The sequence below is a fragment of the Drosophila hydei genome, unplaced genomic scaffold, assembly GCF_003285905.1.
Source record: "Drosophila hydei strain 15085-1641.00,03,60 unplaced genomic scaffold, DhydRS2 tig00008122-arrow-pilon, whole genome shotgun sequence".
Lineage (NCBI taxonomy): Eukaryota > Metazoa > Arthropoda > Insecta > Diptera > Drosophilidae > Drosophila > Drosophila hydei.
Window position 1 is genome coordinate 1,725,072 of NW_022045833.1, and position 18,680 is coordinate 1,743,751.

At 38.3% G+C, this 18,680-nt stretch overlaps 4 protein-coding genes across 12 annotated transcripts; 3 read left to right on the plus strand and 1 right to left on the minus strand.

The window, feature by feature from the left end:
• Positions 1-221: 221 nt before the first annotated feature.
• LOC115483364 lies at positions 222-2,401 on the plus strand. 4 transcript variants are annotated; one of them, XM_030225053.1, is made up of 5 exons: positions 222-382; positions 518-668; positions 730-879; positions 939-1,076; positions 1,636-2,401. In XM_030225053.1, the coding sequence occupies exons 1-5, from the start codon at positions 327-329 to the stop codon at positions 1,813-1,815; spliced, it is 675 nt and encodes a 224-aa protein (XP_030080913.1). In that variant the 5' UTR covers positions 222-326; the 3' UTR covers positions 1,816-2,401. The 4 variants fall into 4 exon arrangements, with proteins under 4 accessions (XP_030080913.1, XP_030080911.1, XP_030080912.1 ...); XM_030225051.1 differs by having other exon boundaries at positions 225-445; XM_030225052.1 differs by having other exon boundaries at positions 227-445; positions 730-876.
• On the plus strand, positions 2,186-8,431 carry LOC115483363 (chondroitin sulfate N-acetylgalactosaminyltransferase 1). Of its 2 annotated transcripts, none has more exons than XM_030225050.1 (5): positions 2,186-2,202; positions 6,353-7,439; positions 7,494-7,642; positions 7,695-7,994; positions 8,060-8,431. In XM_030225050.1, exons 2-5 carry the CDS (start codon positions 6,380-6,382, stop codon positions 8,192-8,194), a joined length of 1,644 nt encoding a protein of 547 aa, XP_030080910.1. In that variant the 5' UTR covers positions 2,186-2,202; positions 6,353-6,379; the 3' UTR covers positions 8,195-8,431. The 2 variants fall into 2 exon arrangements, with proteins under 2 accessions (XP_030080910.1, XP_030080909.1); XM_030225049.1 differs by lacking the exon at positions 2,186-2,202 and adding an exon at positions 3,466-3,685.
• Positions 2,754-6,160, minus strand: LOC111599560 (synaptobrevin). Of its 5 annotated transcripts, none has more exons than XR_002751450.2 (5): positions 5,987-6,160; positions 4,780-4,856; positions 4,204-4,541; positions 3,258-3,459; positions 2,929-3,010 (listed from the first exon to the last, which is right to left on the minus strand). XR_002751450.2 is itself a non-coding variant. In XM_023315334.2 (4 exons), exons 2-4 carry the CDS (start codon positions 4,824-4,826, stop codon positions 2,940-2,942), a joined length of 456 nt encoding a protein of 151 aa, XP_023171102.1. In that variant the 5' UTR covers positions 4,827-4,851; positions 5,987-6,159; the 3' UTR covers positions 2,754-2,939. The 5 variants fall into 5 exon arrangements, 3 of the variants coding, with proteins under 3 accessions (XP_023171102.1, XP_023171035.1, XP_023171350.1); XR_002751457.2 differs by lacking the exon at positions 2,929-3,010 and adding an exon at positions 3,185-3,202; XM_023315334.2 differs by lacking the exon at positions 3,258-3,459 and having other exon boundaries at positions 2,754-3,010; positions 4,780-4,851; positions 5,987-6,159.
• A 4,033-nt stretch (positions 8,432-12,464) lies between the features above and the next one.
• LOC115483375 (loricrin) lies at positions 12,465-14,577 on the plus strand. Its single transcript, XM_030225090.1, has 5 exons — positions 12,465-12,516; positions 12,600-13,172; positions 13,230-13,296; positions 13,665-14,090; positions 14,248-14,577. Exons 1-5 carry the CDS (start codon positions 12,465-12,467, stop codon positions 14,471-14,473), a joined length of 1,344 nt encoding a protein of 447 aa, XP_030080950.1. The 3' UTR covers positions 14,474-14,577.
• The last annotated feature ends 4,103 nt before the right edge of the window (positions 14,578-18,680 follow it).

Below are 18,680 nucleotides of genomic sequence, written 5' to 3' on the forward strand. Positions count from 1 at the left end.
GAATGAGATGCATTTTTGTCAGGGGAACGCAGGTTCGACTTTAGGCAAAGTCAGTTTTGTTGTCAAGAGGCTGCAGGTTCGACTCCCGCCAAAGTCAGTTCAGTTGCCAAGAGGTCGCTGGCTTGACTCCTGGCATTGTTAAGCAATTAACTACAAAGTAAAGCAAAGTCACGGTATCTCGTAGTCGGGCACTCCCAACTGCAATTTCATCTAGGCATCGTCAGAGTTGGCGTCGTCTAATCTGTTTATATTTTCTATTTGTTGCTTGCACTAATACTCTTTATACAAATTAAAAAGTTGCTTAAGTACAAAAATACGTGCCACAAATGGAAATCGCAGATACTCCAGAGCAGCAGACTGCGAGAACGAAGCTGAAACAAACGTATGTTGTGACGATATTAATGCTATTGTTCGGCCAGGTTCAGGTCGTGGCCATAATGGAGATGTGAGCGAGAGAGAGAGCTGAATTCATTTATATATATATGTTGATCTTAATTCCATGTTATGCGTTCCGCAGCGAATCCCTCAAGCGGTTTCTCACCAAGCATTACTACGTCAGCTTGATGAATTTCTTTGTCAGCTTCATATCGATACAGCTGTATGTGTTCTTTTATAGCATGCTCGAGCGCAAATCGAAATGGATACGTTTATTTGTCGGAATCTGGACGGTAAGCCAAGAGAGTGAGTTGTGGGGATACTCTTTATATTCCTGTGTCTCCCTTTCTATAGTACGAGGTGAATACCATTTCAATAATGAAGCCCGCTAAGACAGCTCCATTTATTTCCCTGGTCGTATCCTGGGCGCTTACCTTCGTTGTCATGGCCATTAGTTTCATCTATGGCAACTGCGCTGTAGCCCATCAACGTGGACTCTTCGTAGTGAATTCCAAGTGTTCTTTTAGATCATTCTATTGCTTGACTTCTGCCCCCTTTCACAGGTGTCACGCCACAATGTGATACGCTGGAGTGAGCGTATGTATGTGCTGACGTGCTTTGGCATCATCGTCTGTGCAGAGATGAAGCATATATCGATCGAGTTTCCGGCGCTCTTCATTTACACTGTCATGTCAAATATTGTAAGTGCCGTTACTTCCTACCAAATAACACTAGAGGCACTCGAAGAAAGTTTGAATTGAAAGCTCTCTAGTTTAGCTTCTTAAAAATCTATATATATCACGTTGAGCAAACTGTTAAAGTAGCAGTCAAGCTTTAAGCAAATATCACTTAAAGGATTTCAATTTAAAGCTTTGATGTATCTCACAGCTTCGCGTACGTAAAGCTTTATGAACTGAAAGCTCTTTTATCAAATTTACATCGATATCACTTAAAGCTATAGGATAATTTGTCAAGAACAAGTTCAACTTCACACGCATTTAAAGCTTTTTTTACTTAAAGCTCAACCAAGCTTTAAGTTATAAACTCTAGCTCCGCGAGGCTCGCATCACAATTAGACTTTAAGCTAATCTCGTACTTAAAATCAAGCTTTAACTTAAGTCAAACTTGTCCTACATAAAATAACTTGAATTTAAAGAGCTTTAGCTTTGAAGCTCGATACAACTGAGAGCTTTTTTGCCATAGTGTTATTTGGAATATCGAAAAAACGTTCGTTTAGCTCAAGCCTCGCCTCTGTTGCAGTTTGTTATTGTATTTGCTGCCTCGATACGAAAGCCGAAATTTTATCAGTCGGAGGACATCGCCGATCACATACTCATCGGTCAGCTATATTATTTGAACATCTTTGCCCTGTACATGAGCTACGTGTGGACGACAGCAGCTGGCATCGATTTGATCAAAACGCACTTATCGTTCAGGTAGCGTCCAGTCGCCTGGCTGGCAGTGTTGCCATTTCCATGTAGCGCATGCGCCTATGAGTGCTCAACAACAGCTGTTGCACGCACACACACACGCGACATAAACTTTGCCTCCATAACATTTAGTTCGGGAACATTGCAAATGCAAATTGGGAACTTTTTGTTGCCTGCTGCTGCTGCTGTTGCAGAGGACGAGTCATTAGCAGATCTTCCTCGTGTTCCTGATTTGTGCTCCAGTTTGAAGCCAGTTTGTAATCGACTTTTCTCGTGCTCGTATTCATTCGCCATTCAGTGTTTGGGCCTTCGTCCTTGTCGTAGTTTTTCGTGGCTTAAAATCGATAGCAAAAAAAAAGTTTTCAGCGCAGCGACAGAATAAAATTTGTAGCAGAAAGTTCGTAGATAAATATGTAAATAATACTATTTCACATCAATCTGCACAAAATGTTCGCGATTCATTCAAGCAAATTTATGTCGCACGTTCGCCACGAAATTATATCAAATACATGCCATTTCATATAGAGGTGTAATTACAAAATATATAAATATATATATAAATTTATGTGTATAAGTGTATAATAGATCTATACAGATATATATCCATAAACATATATAGTAGCCATATAAAAAATGTGTTTGTGTGCGTGCGTGCGTGTTGTGTTGTGTGGCTTTAAGTTACAAACTATTTTCTAATACATGTGCCAAGTGCGTGTAATCTTAGCTGAACTAAATACGGAAACAGTTAACATTCAATTTGTGCCGGAGTAAGCGACTGCTTTATGCATAAGGAAAACCTCACTCACTCGCACACACACACACATACACACAGCTGTGCGTTGTGCCTGTTGTTGTTGTTACATCAATTTGTTACAATACATATGTGAAAATGTTGAATTTTTTAACATTTAGGATTAAAAAGTATATATATAACAATCAGTTAAGTGTTTTACATGTTTTATGTTATTTTTTTTTCTGCTTTAGACACAGTTTTCATTGTGTTAAATATAATTGTTGCGCTTAAGGCCAATACGAAGAAGGCAGCAGCAAGTCCTCCATAAGAAATTGCCATACAGGTGCTGTTCGTTGACTTCGATTCCGGGTGCTAGCGGGTTGGAGGGAGGGCGACTCCATCTAATGGGGCGCCTCGGTAACGGATTTTGCAGCATGATCGCTGCCGCTGCTGCCCGAGGGCAAAGCACACACTGCAAAAGGTCAGGCAAAAGAAACGTTTATATTAGGGCTTAGAACTTCATTGGACATTAATGTACCCGACTACAGTCTCACATATATACATATACATATATATATATTTACAGTTACTGTTGTTGCAAAGTCCAAGGGTCTTAAAATTAACTACACACGACCGTTTAGCAAAGTAATCGTTCGCTTAGTATCTGAGCAAATAAACAGCTAATTAGCACATGGAGCACACGCAACGAATTGTTTTACCTTTTTGCTTAAACTAAAATTTTGTTCTTTCTACACACACACACAGCTGTATGTGTATATGTATGTGTTGATGTTGATAGCTGCCTTAGAGTTATGCGTATGTATTGGGTAAGCGCAACAAGTTGCCCTGCTGCATATGTTTTTCTTATACTTTTTACTTTTTCTTTTTCTTTTTCTTTTGTTTATCAATTGTAAATCGACACTGCAAGTAAATAAAAATGAAACATTGTTGAAAAAAAAAAGATGGCAATCGATTGGGGGTTAGTTGTGCGCGTTTATCCACGCCAGTTAAATCGACAATAATAATTAACTTCAACCATAACCCAGACAGACAAACGTTAAATAAGTGCAGAAAAGTTATCTTTTGCACGGGCTGACAGACAGGTGACAGATGTGTGATAAGAGCATTTTCATAGCCAATTCCCGAGGTGAGTGTAATTGCATTAAATATTATATTTTAAAATATCTAGATAGAAATATAAAACTGGAGAGAAACGAAGTATTTTCAAGCTGCCTGACTGACAGACTACGTAGCTTGCATGGAGACAAAGCAACTCCTTATCAAGACTGTGTATACAATACATATACATGGACTTAGTAATACTGATTAGCCGTATAAATATGTGCAGTTTGCTGTCAGAGAACTCTACTTCTCGCCATTATACAATTATGTCTGAATATATACAAAATTATTAAGCAATGTGTTGTGTGAAAGTTGTTAACAATTACGTGTTTGTGTGTGTGTGTGTGTGTGTACTTAGTATACTACTTAAAACTATGTTAAGCAAAGTGTAGGCAAGCGCATTAAACCTTTTCCAGTTAACTTAATAATCAAAGTACATATTATATACACTTAAGCATAGCGTTGCATTACAAGCCAATTAGTTAGCTGAAGATTGAAGCATAAGCACGAGCGCTTTGATCACTTCTGATCGATAAGTCTTACCTATTATGATGATGAGCAAGACGACGGCAATGACGCCCAGAATGATCATCATCTTCATGTTGGCCCACCATTGCTTGCGCTTTAGTTTGCATGCCTGCTGTTCGAACTGTGAGGCGCCCTGTTCCAGCTGATCGGCTCGCTCGCCCAGCTCCGATAATTTCTGATCACGTTCGAGCACCTTCTCGACATTGACGCGCATTATGCCCACCACTTCGTCCACTTTGGCCTGTGTCTGCTGCAGGCGTTTCTGTGCCGCATTGTTGTTGCTGTTGGCCGAGTCGTTGTTGTAGTTGTAGTTGGATGACGAGGCATTTGGCGGCGGCGGAAGTATGGGAAAACTGTATAATATTATATATGTGGCGGCAGGGAAGCAATACTGCGACTTAGTGCAACGCACGAATGCCAGCACCCAACATTCGATTGGAATGCATTCACTATAATTGGATACTATGACATCAGAAGTCGATTCGACTATATGGGGCTTGCATTTGTGCGTTGCGCTTTTCAATTTCTATTTCAATTGTCCATGCAGCGGCTCGTCTAGCTCTGGATCCAGCTTTTGGCAGTTTTACTTACTCATTGTTGTTCGAACCGGAAGGTGCGGGCGCCTCGTTATTCTCCATCTTTATGCTTGTTTAAGTGTGTTTTCTGCGCTGCGAAATAAGCAAAGAACAAATATTAAACAAAAAGTTCTTTGTTTTAAAGGCAATTTGATTGATTGGCTACTATATACCCTGGCATTTAGGGCATGTTTAGAAACTACTTTCAATGCTAGTCATTCTAAATTAGATTTCTTAAGTCTGAGTCAGTTTTGGGGAACAACATTAATCAAAATTAGGAGAATGAACAAGAGAAAGTGACACAGATTAGGCTAGGGTATGGCCAAGGCTTTTTATCTAAATACATATTGCTAAATATAATAATAACATTGCAGTTATCGCAAAGTAAGCTGAATCACAAATTTGAGACCGGAAATAAATATTGGTTTATATTATATACAAAACAATATGGAAAGAGTCTGTTCTAAATGTAAGGTCTAACTGTTCGATAGGCTTAGATGAAATATATAGTAAAGGCGATCTAGCTGGAGCACATATTGAAGGTACTAGGGAAATACCTATATATAATATCTATACAGCCAATTAATTTTAAGGGGCACTGAGAATTTCGCTTGATTCTCAAGATACGAATCAATTAATTGCGGTGAGCACAGACACACACACACACACAAGCACAGGCAATCACTCATAAGCATGCACACACACACATACGCAAAGCAAGAGCTGCACACACTTAAAATTCGCGATTAACAAAGTTAAACACACACACGCACTTCGTAACAATATACACAACAAAAAAACTACATTGACATGTAGAAGTACATCTTATCTATGCAACATTTTGTCCATTTATGAATCATACAATTTTCGAACTTGAACTAGCACAAAAATAGTGATGAGCGGCAATGGGTACAACGCTGCTTGGTCACACTGCGCACTGTGTAAAGTTCACAATAAGAAGTGTAGCTGTTAATAGTGGAAATAATTGCCATTGTCATTAGCGCATCAATCGTTAATTTGACTTGGTTGCTTCCACAAACCAACTAAGCTGACCCACTGAACCGCGACTCTTCACAGTGACGCAGCAAACAGTGACAGCAGTGCCAGCTCTAGCAGCACCAAAAAAAACTTGTTGCTCGTCGAATTTTTCGCAGCCGCCTGCCAACGCACAATATTTACATTGCGTTGTCGGCCTCGCCCTATTTAGCCAAAAATACACTTACCTGGAATATGCTTGTTGTGCGTTTATTTTGTTGTTTCTGTTCCGTTTCAATGTTTTATGTGTGGTTTTTTAATTTTCTTTTGATTTTGATTAATAAAAAAATCTGTAAGGCAACGTTGTGTTTTGCTTGACAATTTTTACAGGCTGTTAATGAAAAAATGGTGCTTGTTGCTGGTAGCCTAACAGAGATGTAATTAACATTGCGTTCAACGCAGACGCATATTTGAGCAGCGTTTACAGCCTATGAATAGCAGCGCTGTTAATAAAACTGCGCTCGCCGCAGACTTATTTTTGCGCACTATTTGACAGTCCGGCAACGCTGTAACTTTTTAAATGGCGAATAATTTAAAAATGAATAATTTTTCAGCAATAATTGCCAAATGTAACATGGAAAATGCATAACTCGCTGGCTTCCAGGTTACTAGTGCGACTCCTGTTGCTTTTTGCGCTAGTAACTGTTATTTCGATTGTCATTCTAACGAAATGGGGCTTCGATGAGCTGACCTCACAAACGGATAAAGATTCGCCTCCCAATCCCAGCGAGACAAATGGCTATACTTATGCACTGAGCTCTCGGGATGCGGAAATCGAGCGTCTCAAGCACGAGGTACTCACGCTACGTGCTCAGCTTGTGCTCGTGCAGAGCAATCGCAGCAACAATGGACTACCGGTCCGGTTGCCCTTGCAGAGCAGTGGCTACTCCCCCTCCTCCGCCACAGCCTCCTCCAACAGCAACAACAACAATAGTAACTCGCATCTGCACCAGTCAGACACCACGATTGCCTCGCTGACGCATCACTACGACTGCAGCAGCTACATACGCAAACAGGTGGGCGCCGCTGAGATACTTCACGGGCTGCCCCTCAATAATGAATACGAGATGATTCCGTTTAATCACTTCACCTTCACGCGCGTCTATCCTATTGATCTGGGTCTGGGCAAGCGTGTCGTGGAGAAGCCCATTGGCTACAGGCGTCGCGATCTCCTGGAGGCTGTTAACAAGGCGCTCGAGAGTTTAAATCGCAATCATACGGCGCGTGCCAGAGCCAAAGGACTCGCAGCCACCGAACTGGGCCGCTACACGCTGGATGACTTTGTCGAGGGCATTTACCGTACGGAGCCCACAACGGGCAGCCAGTATGAGTTGTATTTCCAGAGCATCAAGCATCAGACAAATGTCGTGCGCAAAGCACTAATCATGCGACCCTTTGCTCCACTGCAGACGGTGCAGCTCTCGGAGGTGGCTGCCAGTCCCATCATACATGTAATCCTGCCACTCTCTGGACGACTGCGCAGCTTTCGCAGTTTTGTACAGAGGCTAAACAAACTGGCTGATCAGCGCCTGCACCTGGTTGTCGTCTACTTTGGCGAGGCGGGACTTAAGGAAGCCCAGCTAATTGCAGGAGGTGCTAAACGTGTGCAGCTCGTTGCCTTGAATGAAACATTCAGTAGAGGTGAGTGGCAGCTAGAGTCTGTCTTAGATAACCTACTAATAATTGCCCTTACAGCCAAAGCCTTACGACTGGGCGCCGAGCACATTCCGCCGCAGGCAGCAAAGGCAATGCAAGATGCTTTGCTCTTCATGTGCGATGTGGATATTGTCTTTACAGCCAAATTTCTGGAGCGTTGTCGCTGGAATACGGCGCCGGGCAAGAAGGTAGTTGGCAATATAAAGCAAAGCGACTTGACTAACTATTTTCCATTCTTAGGTTTACTATCCCGTGGTATTTAGCCTCTACAATCCACATGTTGTCTATACGCTGCAGGGCAAAATTCTGCCCAGCGAGGAGGAGCAGCTGGTCATCTCCAGGGATACTGGCTTCTGGCGTGACTTTGGCTATGGCATGACCTGCCAATATCGCTCGGATTTCCTGCAAATACGCGGCTTTGACGAGGAAATCGTTGGCTGGGGTGGGGAGGATGTGATGCTCTATCGAAAATATGTCAGATCAAAAATTAAGATCGTAAGGGCAACAGATCCCGGCATCTTTCATCGCTGGCACACCAAGGTAAGCCAAACAGAGTAGCTCTGGCCAAACGTATTCTGATTGACGCTCCTTTTTTTGTCTTACAGATTTGCACCGGTTCACTTAGTGCGGATCAGTATCGCGCCTGCATACGTTCGCGCGCATTGAATGAGGCATCTCATGCCCAGCTGGGCTTTCTGGCCTTTCAGGACGAGATTGCCGCTGCAATGGCCCACTCGTGATATCTTTTTGGAATACAGGCCACTGCTTACAATCTAGTTAGCCACAATGTGACAATAACTTGTATTTAGCCAATCGTTGAACTAGCATAATTGTTAAATCTGTTTCTTAGACGCCTAGATAATTAACTAAAACTAAAATTAACTTTACTCTGTAGTCGTATGACAAATTGTTCTTCCATGAAGCGAACTAGATGCAATCTTAAACAACAACAAAGACAAACAAACGAGAAACACAAACCAAACATATTTAGCATATTGTATCATATAGTGAACCTATATATATATATATATATATGTGTGTGTATATATACATACATATATAAACTGCGTCTGCTCGCATTAGATAAACAAAATTAAATCGTTTAATTAAACTTGTCGCCGTTGTAAATTTTATAGATGTGCGGACTTATGCGAGCTGAGTTGAGTGAATGCCAACGACCTCCATTTGGGGTTCAGTGCACATGCAGACGACGTAGCAGAAGAAGAAGATGACGCTGCCGAAAAAAAAGAAAAACAGCCGCAGGAGCAGCTGTGGGCTTTTATTTCACTCTAGCGTAAAGTTCAAATGATATTTTTACTATGCTCGTAGTACGCTGCTCTAGCCGAGAGCATTACAACTTTCGCAAACTGTTTGTAGAGCTTTCATATAGAACTAGAGTTATTTTGTGTAGATTATTTTCTAGATTTTTGCCGCTCTTCTATGCGATTTTCATAAGCTGAATTAGGCATATCTTTATATTATTTTTTCTATGATCTTAAACTATTTTGGATAAATGAAATTTGAAAGATGGAAAAATAAAAACTAATTAATTTAAATTAAATTATATGCATAAATTTGATATTTTTATGTTCATCCACTTGTCTACTTCTTCATGGTGTTATTTATTATTTTTTTTAAATTTGTTCTCCCTACTTTCATTACTCTTATCCTATATTAACTTCTTTTCTAATTTCACTACTTGCCTTTTAGTTTCTCTTCTTTTTTGTCTTTTTTCCTCTGTCTCTTTTCTTTAATCTCTCTTCTTCTCTCATTCTAACTTCTCTTCTTTTCTCTGTTCACTTCTCATTTCTTCTTCTATCTCTTCTCTTCCGTCTATTATCCCATCTCCTTATACTCATTCCTTAGTTCCTGATAAGCTCAACTCTTTCCCACTTAAATATAACACACTTCAACATCACCCTTCTATGCAATTCTCATTCATCCACTTCTTCATTATTTATGTTTAGAAGAGCATGCAGCTGTGTCATCTGTAGATCTACTACATTTATTAAGTGATTCCATCCGGCGGTCTTGTTAAGCTTTATGCTTAAACCCTTTTCATGGTCACGGTCTTGGGTTATGTAAGAGCCGAAAAATGTATTTGAATCTAGCGCAATTAGCAAATGCTAATTTCACGCCTTTAATCCAAGATTTATCCAGTTATTGTGAGTCAGAGACTGGGAAGGAATTCGCTTGACCATTACGCAATGCGAGAAAAAATCGAGGTGTTTTAATTGGCCGCCAAAAAATAATAATGACAGGTAGGTGGGTGCGCAACAAAACATCCTCTTGTCATTCTTCGAATGCCAAACTGACCATGAAAACCACGAAAACTGATTCACAATTCCGACTCTGTGTTGATTCCCATTCAGGCAGGCTTTTGGCCCACACCCAAGGTGTTGCAGGTGAAGTGACAAAACGGCGCCACAACCACAGTCACAGTCACAGCTACAGCCACAGCCACAGCCACAGCCACAGCCCCAGCTCCAACGAAATGCCAACACCTCAACCACGAATACCAGAGTTTATTTGGATCTACATAGAGCATAGCCTCCGCCACCCGCTAGCTCCATATCGCGCTTCAGTGCGTCTCTCTGTGTGAGTTTTTCGAGTTCGGTTTCGGTTTGGGTTCTAGTTTCAACGAATTCAAATAAATACCCGTGCCACAGAGCTCAGCAGCACATTCGTGTTTTCAATTCTGTTGCCAGCAATACACAAATCCAAATCACCTGTTCGAAATCGCGCCAAGGATTCGAGAGCCCAGCTCTATAAATTCTCTCCGCACGTGCCTGACTACGAAAATAAACATTTGTGGAAGTGATAAATAGAGTGAACCAAAAAAAAATATATAAAAACTACAAAATGCATGTGCTGCAATTGGTGAGTTAAGAATTAACAACAAAACTTAAATTGTGAATTAAAAATGTTCAAAAATATTTAAAAATTTATTTAAGACAAAGAAAGTTTGGAGTCTCTGCAGATTTAGATTTTAAAGCTTAAAAAATTAAAAAAAAAAATTTATTTAAAATTCATTTTAGTTAAAAAAGTTTAGTTTTTGAAAATTCATATATTAAAGAACAGATTTTTTTTTCAATTTTAGCAAAGTTATTATAAATAAAGAAATATTTAGAAAATATATAATGAAAAATAAAATATTTTAAAAATAATTTCTATGTAAAAATTTTTAGTCTTTGAGTATTCATATATAAATTTCTAGAAATTTTTTAAAAATTATATTGCGATTAGATATCCAACTCATATTTCTACAGATTTTTTAATTTATTTTTTATTATTTGTCTGACGTCAAGCTAATTAATTAATTATTTTTTATGGTTTTTTTTATTGTATTATTTATTATATTAAAAACTCTGCCTCAGTTAAATTATATATTATATTACGCTAATATGCAAATGCTGAAATTAAATTTGTATAATTTAAATATTTACCAGAATTTACAGCACGATGCTGAGTAGAATATTTAGAAAAAACAAACTTTACATTTCAATAATATATAAAAAGCTATAAAAATGTAATGCATGGATGATTTGAGTTGATATAAAATTAGCTTTATGTAAGGAGATCACAGCCTAAATAGGGAAAAACTAATAAAATGGCTAATTTTATTTTATAAATATATAATATAAATTTGCACAAATTTTTTTTTAATATATATATCTATACTTTGCGCACTTAAAGTAAATTTTCTTGGAACAAGTTGGCAGTACTAAACCTCCGCAGCAGTCAAGAGAACTTAGAACAACCTTACCTACTTCCAGTCTTACCTAACCTTACCTGAGTTCTATAAACATATTTATATAGACGAGTTTATATATATATTATTATTATAGTTATATATTACTATATACAGCTTATGCAAAGCAGTAATTAAGTGAGCTTTATATATAGTTGATATACTCTAGCTATAATCTATATATACTATAAACTCAACAAGCTAAGCCTATATCAAGCAGAGTACGCTTCATAAAGCTATAGATAGATTGAACTTCGGAGCTAGGTTAACATGTTTAAACTAGTTCTAAGTAAGAAGCTCATCAATTAAGAACTAGTTAACTCATGTGAACTTAGTTCTGATGTTTTAAGCTGCCGATAAACCTAAACTGATTCATAGATATATCAAAATATATAGAGCTAGTTCAGAGAGATTGCCCCACTCAATAACTCACAGACTCTGCTCAGAGTTTAGAGCTAGTTTATTTCGAATTTGAAGCTAGTCTATAGATATAGACAGATAGCTTCAATACTCATTATAAAATCCTATTGCTGACCTACGCATTGTGCAATGAGTCCGTAGAGAACTCACGCATAACTCTCGCTCTATGATGTAATATTTATAGAAATTTCGTTGAATATTATGTAAGTGGCAAATTATTCATAAATTCCCTGCCAAAATATGCTGAGCGTTAATATTTGCTAATATATATATAAATAAATATATATATGTATAATTATTCTAATAAAGAGCGCCCACACTCAGCGAGAAGTCACGAACTCGAGATTCACCGATTGGCCAGTTGGAGTTTTTTTTTAATATTTTTTTGGTTATAGCCAACCCCGCCAAGCGGAAGTTGTTCCTGATGCTTGACTAGCAAAGCGTAGCGGAGCAGCTCGCCAGCATATATTCATGATTAGCGAGAGAGAGATGGAGATAGAGAGAGAGAGAGGGGGCGAGCTGGGCAAGCGAACTTTATGATTCCAGCCATGAATGAAAATAAAATTATGTCAATGCTATTTTATGCATATGAATATGAGTTTTTGGTTGTGCGCTTTAATTATATATCTATTATTATTATCTGAACTTTATTATTATTACTATTGCCATATGTGTGCGCGAGGTGTTGGCCGCCAGTTGAGCCCTAATCTATGCTCTATTATTGCATAATCGAAGCTAGCTGGCCCGAGCTGCAGGTAAAAGCCAAACTCGCTCGCTCGCTCGCACCGTCCATTGATCATATTTCACGCTCGCTGCCGACGAGTGTCCATTTTTTAATGATGATAATAACGCTGCTGATGATCGCTTTGTATTTCGAGCAGCACTTTGCCAGTACTTTCGTCAATTATGATTGGAGGCTGAGGGCTTTGGCCCAGTTGGTCGTTGGACTGTGAAATCTATCCATAAACAATCAGCTAATGATCACGCAACACAACTCTCAACTCTTTTGCAGCTGCTTTGCCTGGCCGTTGTCTGTGTCCAGGCTTCGTCGCGAGGACCTGAGTCGCGCAGCGCCACGCCCACTGGCAATGACAAGCAAGTGACAACGGGCTCTGCCGGCGTCTTGGACTCGGTGCTGCGCGGCAGTGGCAAGAGTCGTCAATCACGCTGCGTGCGCTGCTATGAGGATCGTTATTACAGCAGCTATGGCAGCGGCGATCGCTATGGCAGCGGCGATCGCTATGGCAGCGGCGATCGTTACGGTGATCGCTACGGCAGCGGCTACTCAAGTCGCAGTGGAGACGAGCCGCGCAGCTCCTGGTATTACTCCTATGATCGTTACGAGGATCGCGGCAGAGATCGTGACGCGGATAGATACTATAGTCGCGATGATCGCTACTCGCCACGCACCTACGATCGCTACGAGGGCAGAGGATACGATGATTATTATAGACGTGGCTCGACTGGCTATGATCGCGGCTCCGGCTACAGTTACTCCGGCTACGATAGCAGAGATCGTTACTACGGCGATCGTGACAGTTCACGCGGTGCGTAGCGTTGTAACTCTGCAATTCCGTGCAGCTCTTAATAAACTCTATTTGCAGATCGTTATTATGATCGTTCACGTACCAGCTATGACAGATACGATCCCTACGATCGCTACTATTCAAGGTATGATTTTCGCAACTATCGTCCATGGGATGAGACCTACAGGTATCGCTATCCTGCTCTACTACTTTTATTTCTTTGTTTTTATTAGTTTTATTTTTGTGTTGACAACTCTAACGCTCTTGCTCTCTACTTACATACAACAATACCACAACAACAACAACAACAACAACAACAACAACAACAACAACACGATCAACAACTACGTTTACTTAACACACAAAACACCACAACAACATGAACTCTGGATACTCTACGCCAATTACGAATCTGTGGATTTAATTGCACTTGAACCTCACCCACTGTCCTGTTCTGTCCCACTTAAACTGCACCCACGCACCCATCCAAATGGCCTTTTGCCGCCGGCCCAGAGGTCAGTCGGGCTTCGATAATTCGGGCCGCGGCTATTATTTTGCTAGGGATGACGACGATCGTCGCTCCGGCGCTCAGCCCGTCTACGATCGCGAACGCGGCCAATCGTCTGGCGCTGCCTCGCCATGCGGCCACCTGATCAGCAACTGCCCATACGGTGATCGCGGCACCAAGGTCTCCTCCTCGGCCATCGACAGCGACGGCTATCGCGGCGGCCACACCACAGTCATGGGCAAGCCCAGTGGCCAGGGCGGCTGGACGTATCTGGGCGATCAGGATAAGCAGAGTTCAATGGGCGGCAGTAATGGTGGTGGTGGTGGTGGTGCTGCTGGTGGCAGCAGCAATTCTGCGGGTAGTGCGAGCAGCAGTTCAGGTGGCGGTGGCGGTGGCGGCGGCGGTCGAGATAGAGAGCGTGATCCACAGAGGTAAGTTGCAGTGGGTGCAGAGTGGCCACAGCTGAATAACTCTTCGACCCTCACCCACTCTTCGACTTCGTTTAGCTGTGTAGATTAGTAGCATGCGATGCTGGGTGGAATTGTAAAAATCATTAAGATAGGCTTGCTCTCTTGTCGCCCCTTGTAGCTCTTCCTATGGTGGCCGACCACGCCCTCTAGGCGGCAGCTATTTGTTCGACCGGGACAGCAATGCGGTTCCGGAGAGCCCGACCGATGCAGCCGGCTCAAATGGTGATGGTGGTGGTAATGGTAGCGCCCAAATGCCAGCAGCTGCGGCCCAAACGGCGCCCAATCCCAGCGAGTCGCAGGCCAATCCTGGCCCGGATGCGCAGGCGAAGGCAGCGCAGCAGTGACTGCAAACGCGCAACCGCAGCAGCCGCCTTGTAGGCGTGGCTTAACATAATCTCTATCTATTTATGTGTCTAATTCCTAAGCTACAATTATAAAGTATTTATGCCCACGACTTTGCAATTTGCTCAATAAACAATTCAAAAGATTCTCAAAAAACGATCCGCAAATATTTCAGTAAAACACAAAAATTATATTGGAAGTACAGTTTATTCAAAAGGTAGTAGGTCTTGTCGGCATTAAGCGCACAAAGCTTATGAATTACATTAAAGAGAAGCCCAATTAGGAAACAATTAGATATTTCATTAGAGCTAAGCAATAAAGTGAATATGTAAGGCCGGAATCGAAAGGAAAAAATTGAAGAAATTATGAAAAATATAAAAAGTAAATTAAGATAACAAATTATTAGAACAAAAATATGAATTTAAATAAAATACAAAATGAGCAAAAATATAAAAATATAATATAATATAATAATAATGTAAATAATAATATAAAATAAAAATTTTGCAAATAAATAAATAAAATATATAAAATATGAAATTAAAAACAATATAAATTGAGCAAAAACAGGAAAAAAATAATAGACAAAACTAAATATATAAAATATAACTGCATAAGAAACAAAATATTTATTAAAAATTCGAAAGAAAATAATATAAATCATTATTAAAACAAAAAAAAAAAACAAATATGAACAAAAATAATATATAAATTAGAAATAAAAAAGAAAACATTAAGAAAAAATGTAAATCAAAGGTTTAAAAAAATATTATTAATTAAATATAATAAAAATAAAATATATTGCAAATAAGAGAATTTTAAACATAATAAAATTGGTAAATTAAAAAAAAAGCACAGAAAATTAAAAAACATTCAAAAAATAATAATATATAAAACACACAAAAGAAACAAAAATTAATAAAAAATAAACTCTATTAAACTCACAAAAGAAACAAAAATGAATAAAAAATAAACTCTTTTATAAATTTATTGGGAAATTAAAACCGAATTTTGGGAAAACATTTGAAATAAATTAAAACAGTAAAACATAGTATAAAATAAATGTGTAAAGTAAAATTAAAACTAAAAATAAAATTAAAACTAAAAATAAAATCATAAATTAAAAAAGACAAATAAATTTACTATTTAAAATGTAAATTATTTAAATAAATAAGAAAAAATATATATATTTAAAAAAAATAAAAACAAACATTTAATTGATAATAAATAATAAAAATAACAAAATAAATTGATTTGAAAAAATTAAAAGCCATAAAAACTTAAAATATTCAAATGATAAAAAAGGCATATTTAAAACAAAATAATGTCAATTGTAATAAGAAAGGAAATTAAAAATAAAATATGATTAAAAATAAAATAAACAAAAAAATATATATAAACATTTTAAAGTAATATTGAACATAAAGAAAAGGTATTAAAAATAAATAATAATAAAACAAAAATTTTTCAATAAACTATAGCATATGAATAAAAATTAATATAAATAATAAATAAGTAGAAATAAATACTAAAAAATTAAATTCAGAAGTACTAAATGAGAATTATATTAAAAATAAGGTTTTGGACTTACCAAATTAAAAATTTTAAGTAACTGAATAAATTTTAAATGTCTCACAAACAAAATAAAACTTTGAAACTAAAAACTTACCAATTGAAAATTCGTAAAAAACCAAAGAAAAAGGTAATTAATTAAAATTAAAGTCAAAAACTTACCAAATAAAAATGGAATGAAATAAATGAAAACCGAAATGAAATCCTAAAAATTGGAAAATGAAAACGAAATTCTTTTTTTTTTTTAAACGAACTTAAATCAATAACAAATTCATTTCTATAACAAAAACACGCCTGATATTGGCAATATAGATTGTTAAAAATTTCTCGATTTTACATTGGTTTTTTTGGTTGTGGTTCTCTTAAGCATTACTAATTATATATTTTTTTTGTGTGGAAATTTTTAACAAGAATATTGTTAGACCAACAAATTTATAGCTTTCATAACGAAAAAACAGCAACAAAACTGAAGAGAAAAATGAAACTAAAAAAGGCACAAATTAATTGAAGTGCAAGTGGAAGATATTGTCGTAATGCCTCTGATAAATATGTATGATATAGTATTGGTTGAAGATGATGTAGGCTTGTCACATGTGTCAGTAGCTGATCTGAACTTCATTGCCATCGATTCTCCAGCTGCATTGGTATTTCCTTCAAGATGTCTTTTGTTTGTAACTTGAGCTTCGTTGATTTGATGAGTTTAGAATATATAATATATTTAAGTAGGGCATCATTTGTTTTTTTTTTTAAATTTATAGTTTGTGCTATTTGTAACATATATATATATATAATATATTTTAATATTATAAATATTATATAAAATATATTTTTCAGTTGATTCTTTGTCTGTCAATTTATTTTCATTTATAGTTGCATTTACTTTCGGCATTTTCTTGAAGATTCCTGAAGGTTCTTGTAGTTCTATTGTTTTATAATTATTGTGGAATGTTCCAGAAATTATTATTGCTTAAATATTTAATTGAAGCATTTGTTAATTTTATTTATTTTTCTGAAGAAGTTTTTTATTGCATAATATACTATTAAATATATATTATTTTGTTTAATTAATTTTTTACTTCCAATTTTTTGCTTGCCGCATTCTTATTTATTGTGCTGAAGTTTTTCATAATATTTATTATTTTTTGTATAAATTAATATGTTGCTGGTCCAGCGATGAACTAGGCGTCGGTGGCAGGTCCAGCGTTGATCGGGTATTTATAGTCTTAATCAATAAGTTGCTGGTCCAGCTATGAGCTAGGCGTCGGTGGCAGGTCCAGCGTTGATCGGGTAATTATAATCTTCTTATGATGATTATGTTGGAGGGTTTGACTTCACCCCCTTTTCTATTAACTGGCCTTGTGGCTCAGCAATGATCAGAAATATAACAATTTGATTACGGCGGTGTGCCGGAGTAGTGCGGGTTTATTCTTCAAACTTCAATGCAAAACTGATTTTTAGCTACATAGAATATTTCACTTAAGCTAAGCCAAAACTCGCATCACACCACAATGTCATGGTCGGCAAGCCGACTCAGCAATCTTAGGCAATAACGGAAACTCTTGCAGTAAACAAAAGTATCTGGTTACCGCCGCTGACCATTGCAGTTATAGCGCGCTGATACAAAGTATGCAGTGTCGCAATTGCGAGGGCTGTTTCTTAACTTACGAAACACGCGATAGCGAGGGTTGATTATAAACTTATGAAATACCCTATATTAAATGTTATGTGTTAACTACTCCCCCTTCAAGTGTAAGGCCGCCCTCGGCCGACCCAATTCCGGCGACGACTTCTCGTAATTGCTTCGCAGACTTCCTTGCGTCGATGAACCGCCAAAGGGTGAGGCCAATGCAGATTAAAGCACAGCATATACCTCCAATGATGAATGCCACACGATAAGCTTGATCAGTTCCGGCGTCTTTCTTGAATTGCTGTATCTCCTCCAAATTACGTTCATTTAAACGATGAAGATAAGGGAGGCTGAGGACATCTTGGCTGGCAGTGATGTTCAGCAAGGGAGAGTTGGCAATGCCCGGGACTCTATTGCGTACGTTGTTGTGGTTGTAAAACAGAGTCCCGTTGATCGCGACTCGGTCCCCGAACGTAATGAGATGCGTGCCGTGTACTTGGATTTCAGTGCCGTTATCCACCTGGATCCTTGCGGACCCGTCGTTAAGAATGATGATTCCATCATCTACGTGGGTGATTATTTCCAGGTTGCTCGGCTGGATTTCACAGTGTGCCGTGCCACCTGCATGGAGCTCTTTGGCACATGAACTCTCTAATGCCAGACGACAAAAGGTGGCTCCAGGTGAAGCGGTGCAACTCTGCAGTGTGTGGGTTTTTCCATCGCATTCGGCTATGACGTTGTCAGGCAATCGCAATATGAAATTCTTGTGAATGACAGGATAAATCGTAATTTTTCTGCAAGCTTGTTTAATCTTTGGGAATTTAATTATAAAATGTATAGTGTTAATGGATTGAAGGACTTTTACGGACGCAACGGACATAAGATCTCCTATGGGAGTGTTGGTGGGTTCCTCTAGCCAAATTGATTTCAAATCTGAGTGGTCCAAAATGTTTGGGCTAACAATGTTAGCCTTTGCAAGAGTAATAGCAAGCATTAAATTTTGCAACTCC

What these genes read in the sequence shown, in the direction of transcription:
- LOC111599560 (XM_023315334.2), bottom strand. Translation starts at nt 4,826, where the DNA reads ATGGAGAATAACGAGGCGCCCGCACCTTCCGGTTCGAACAACAATGA. An exon ending in TCCGGTTCGAACAACAATGA is followed by an intron (nt 4,542 to 4,779) that starts GTAAGTAAAACT and finishes AATATTATACAG; the next exon opens with TTTTCCCATACTTCCGCCGC. An exon ending in CTTGCTCATCATCATAATAG is followed by an intron (nt 3,011 to 4,203) that starts GTAAGACTTATC and finishes GACCTTTTGCAG; the next exon opens with TGTGTGCTTTGCCCTCGGGC.
- LOC115483364 (XM_030225051.1), top strand. Translation starts at nt 327, where the DNA reads ATGGAAATCGCAGATACTCCAGAGCAGCAGACTGCGAGAACGAAGCTG. An exon ending in GTCGTGGCCATAATGGAGAT is followed by an intron (nt 446 to 517) that starts GTGAGCGAGAGA and finishes TGCGTTCCGCAG; the next exon opens with CGAATCCCTCAAGCGGTTTC. An exon ending in TATTTGTCGGAATCTGGACG is followed by an intron (nt 669 to 729) that starts GTAAGCCAAGAG and finishes CCCTTTCTATAG; the next exon opens with TACGAGGTGAATACCATTTC.
- LOC115483363 (XM_030225050.1), top strand. Translation starts at nt 6,380, where the DNA reads ATGCATAACTCGCTGGCTTCCAGGTTACTAGTGCGACTCCTGTTGCTT. An exon ending in GAATGAAACATTCAGTAGAG is followed by an intron (nt 7,440 to 7,493) that starts GTGAGTGGCAGC and finishes TTGCCCTTACAG; the next exon opens with CCAAAGCCTTACGACTGGGC. An exon ending in ATACGGCGCCGGGCAAGAAG is followed by an intron (nt 7,643 to 7,694) that starts GTAGTTGGCAAT and finishes TTCCATTCTTAG; the next exon opens with GTTTACTATCCCGTGGTATT.
- LOC115483375 (XM_030225090.1), top strand. Translation starts at nt 12,465, where the DNA reads ATGATAATAACGCTGCTGATGATCGCTTTGTATTTCGAGCAGCACTTT. An exon ending in TTTCGAGCAGCACTTTGCCA is followed by an intron (nt 12,517 to 12,599) that starts GTACTTTCGTCA and finishes ATAAACAATCAG; the next exon opens with CTAATGATCACGCAACACAA. An exon ending in TACGATCGCTACTATTCAAG is followed by an intron (nt 13,297 to 13,664) that starts GTATGATTTTCG and finishes CCGCCGGCCCAG; the next exon opens with AGGTCAGTCGGGCTTCGATA.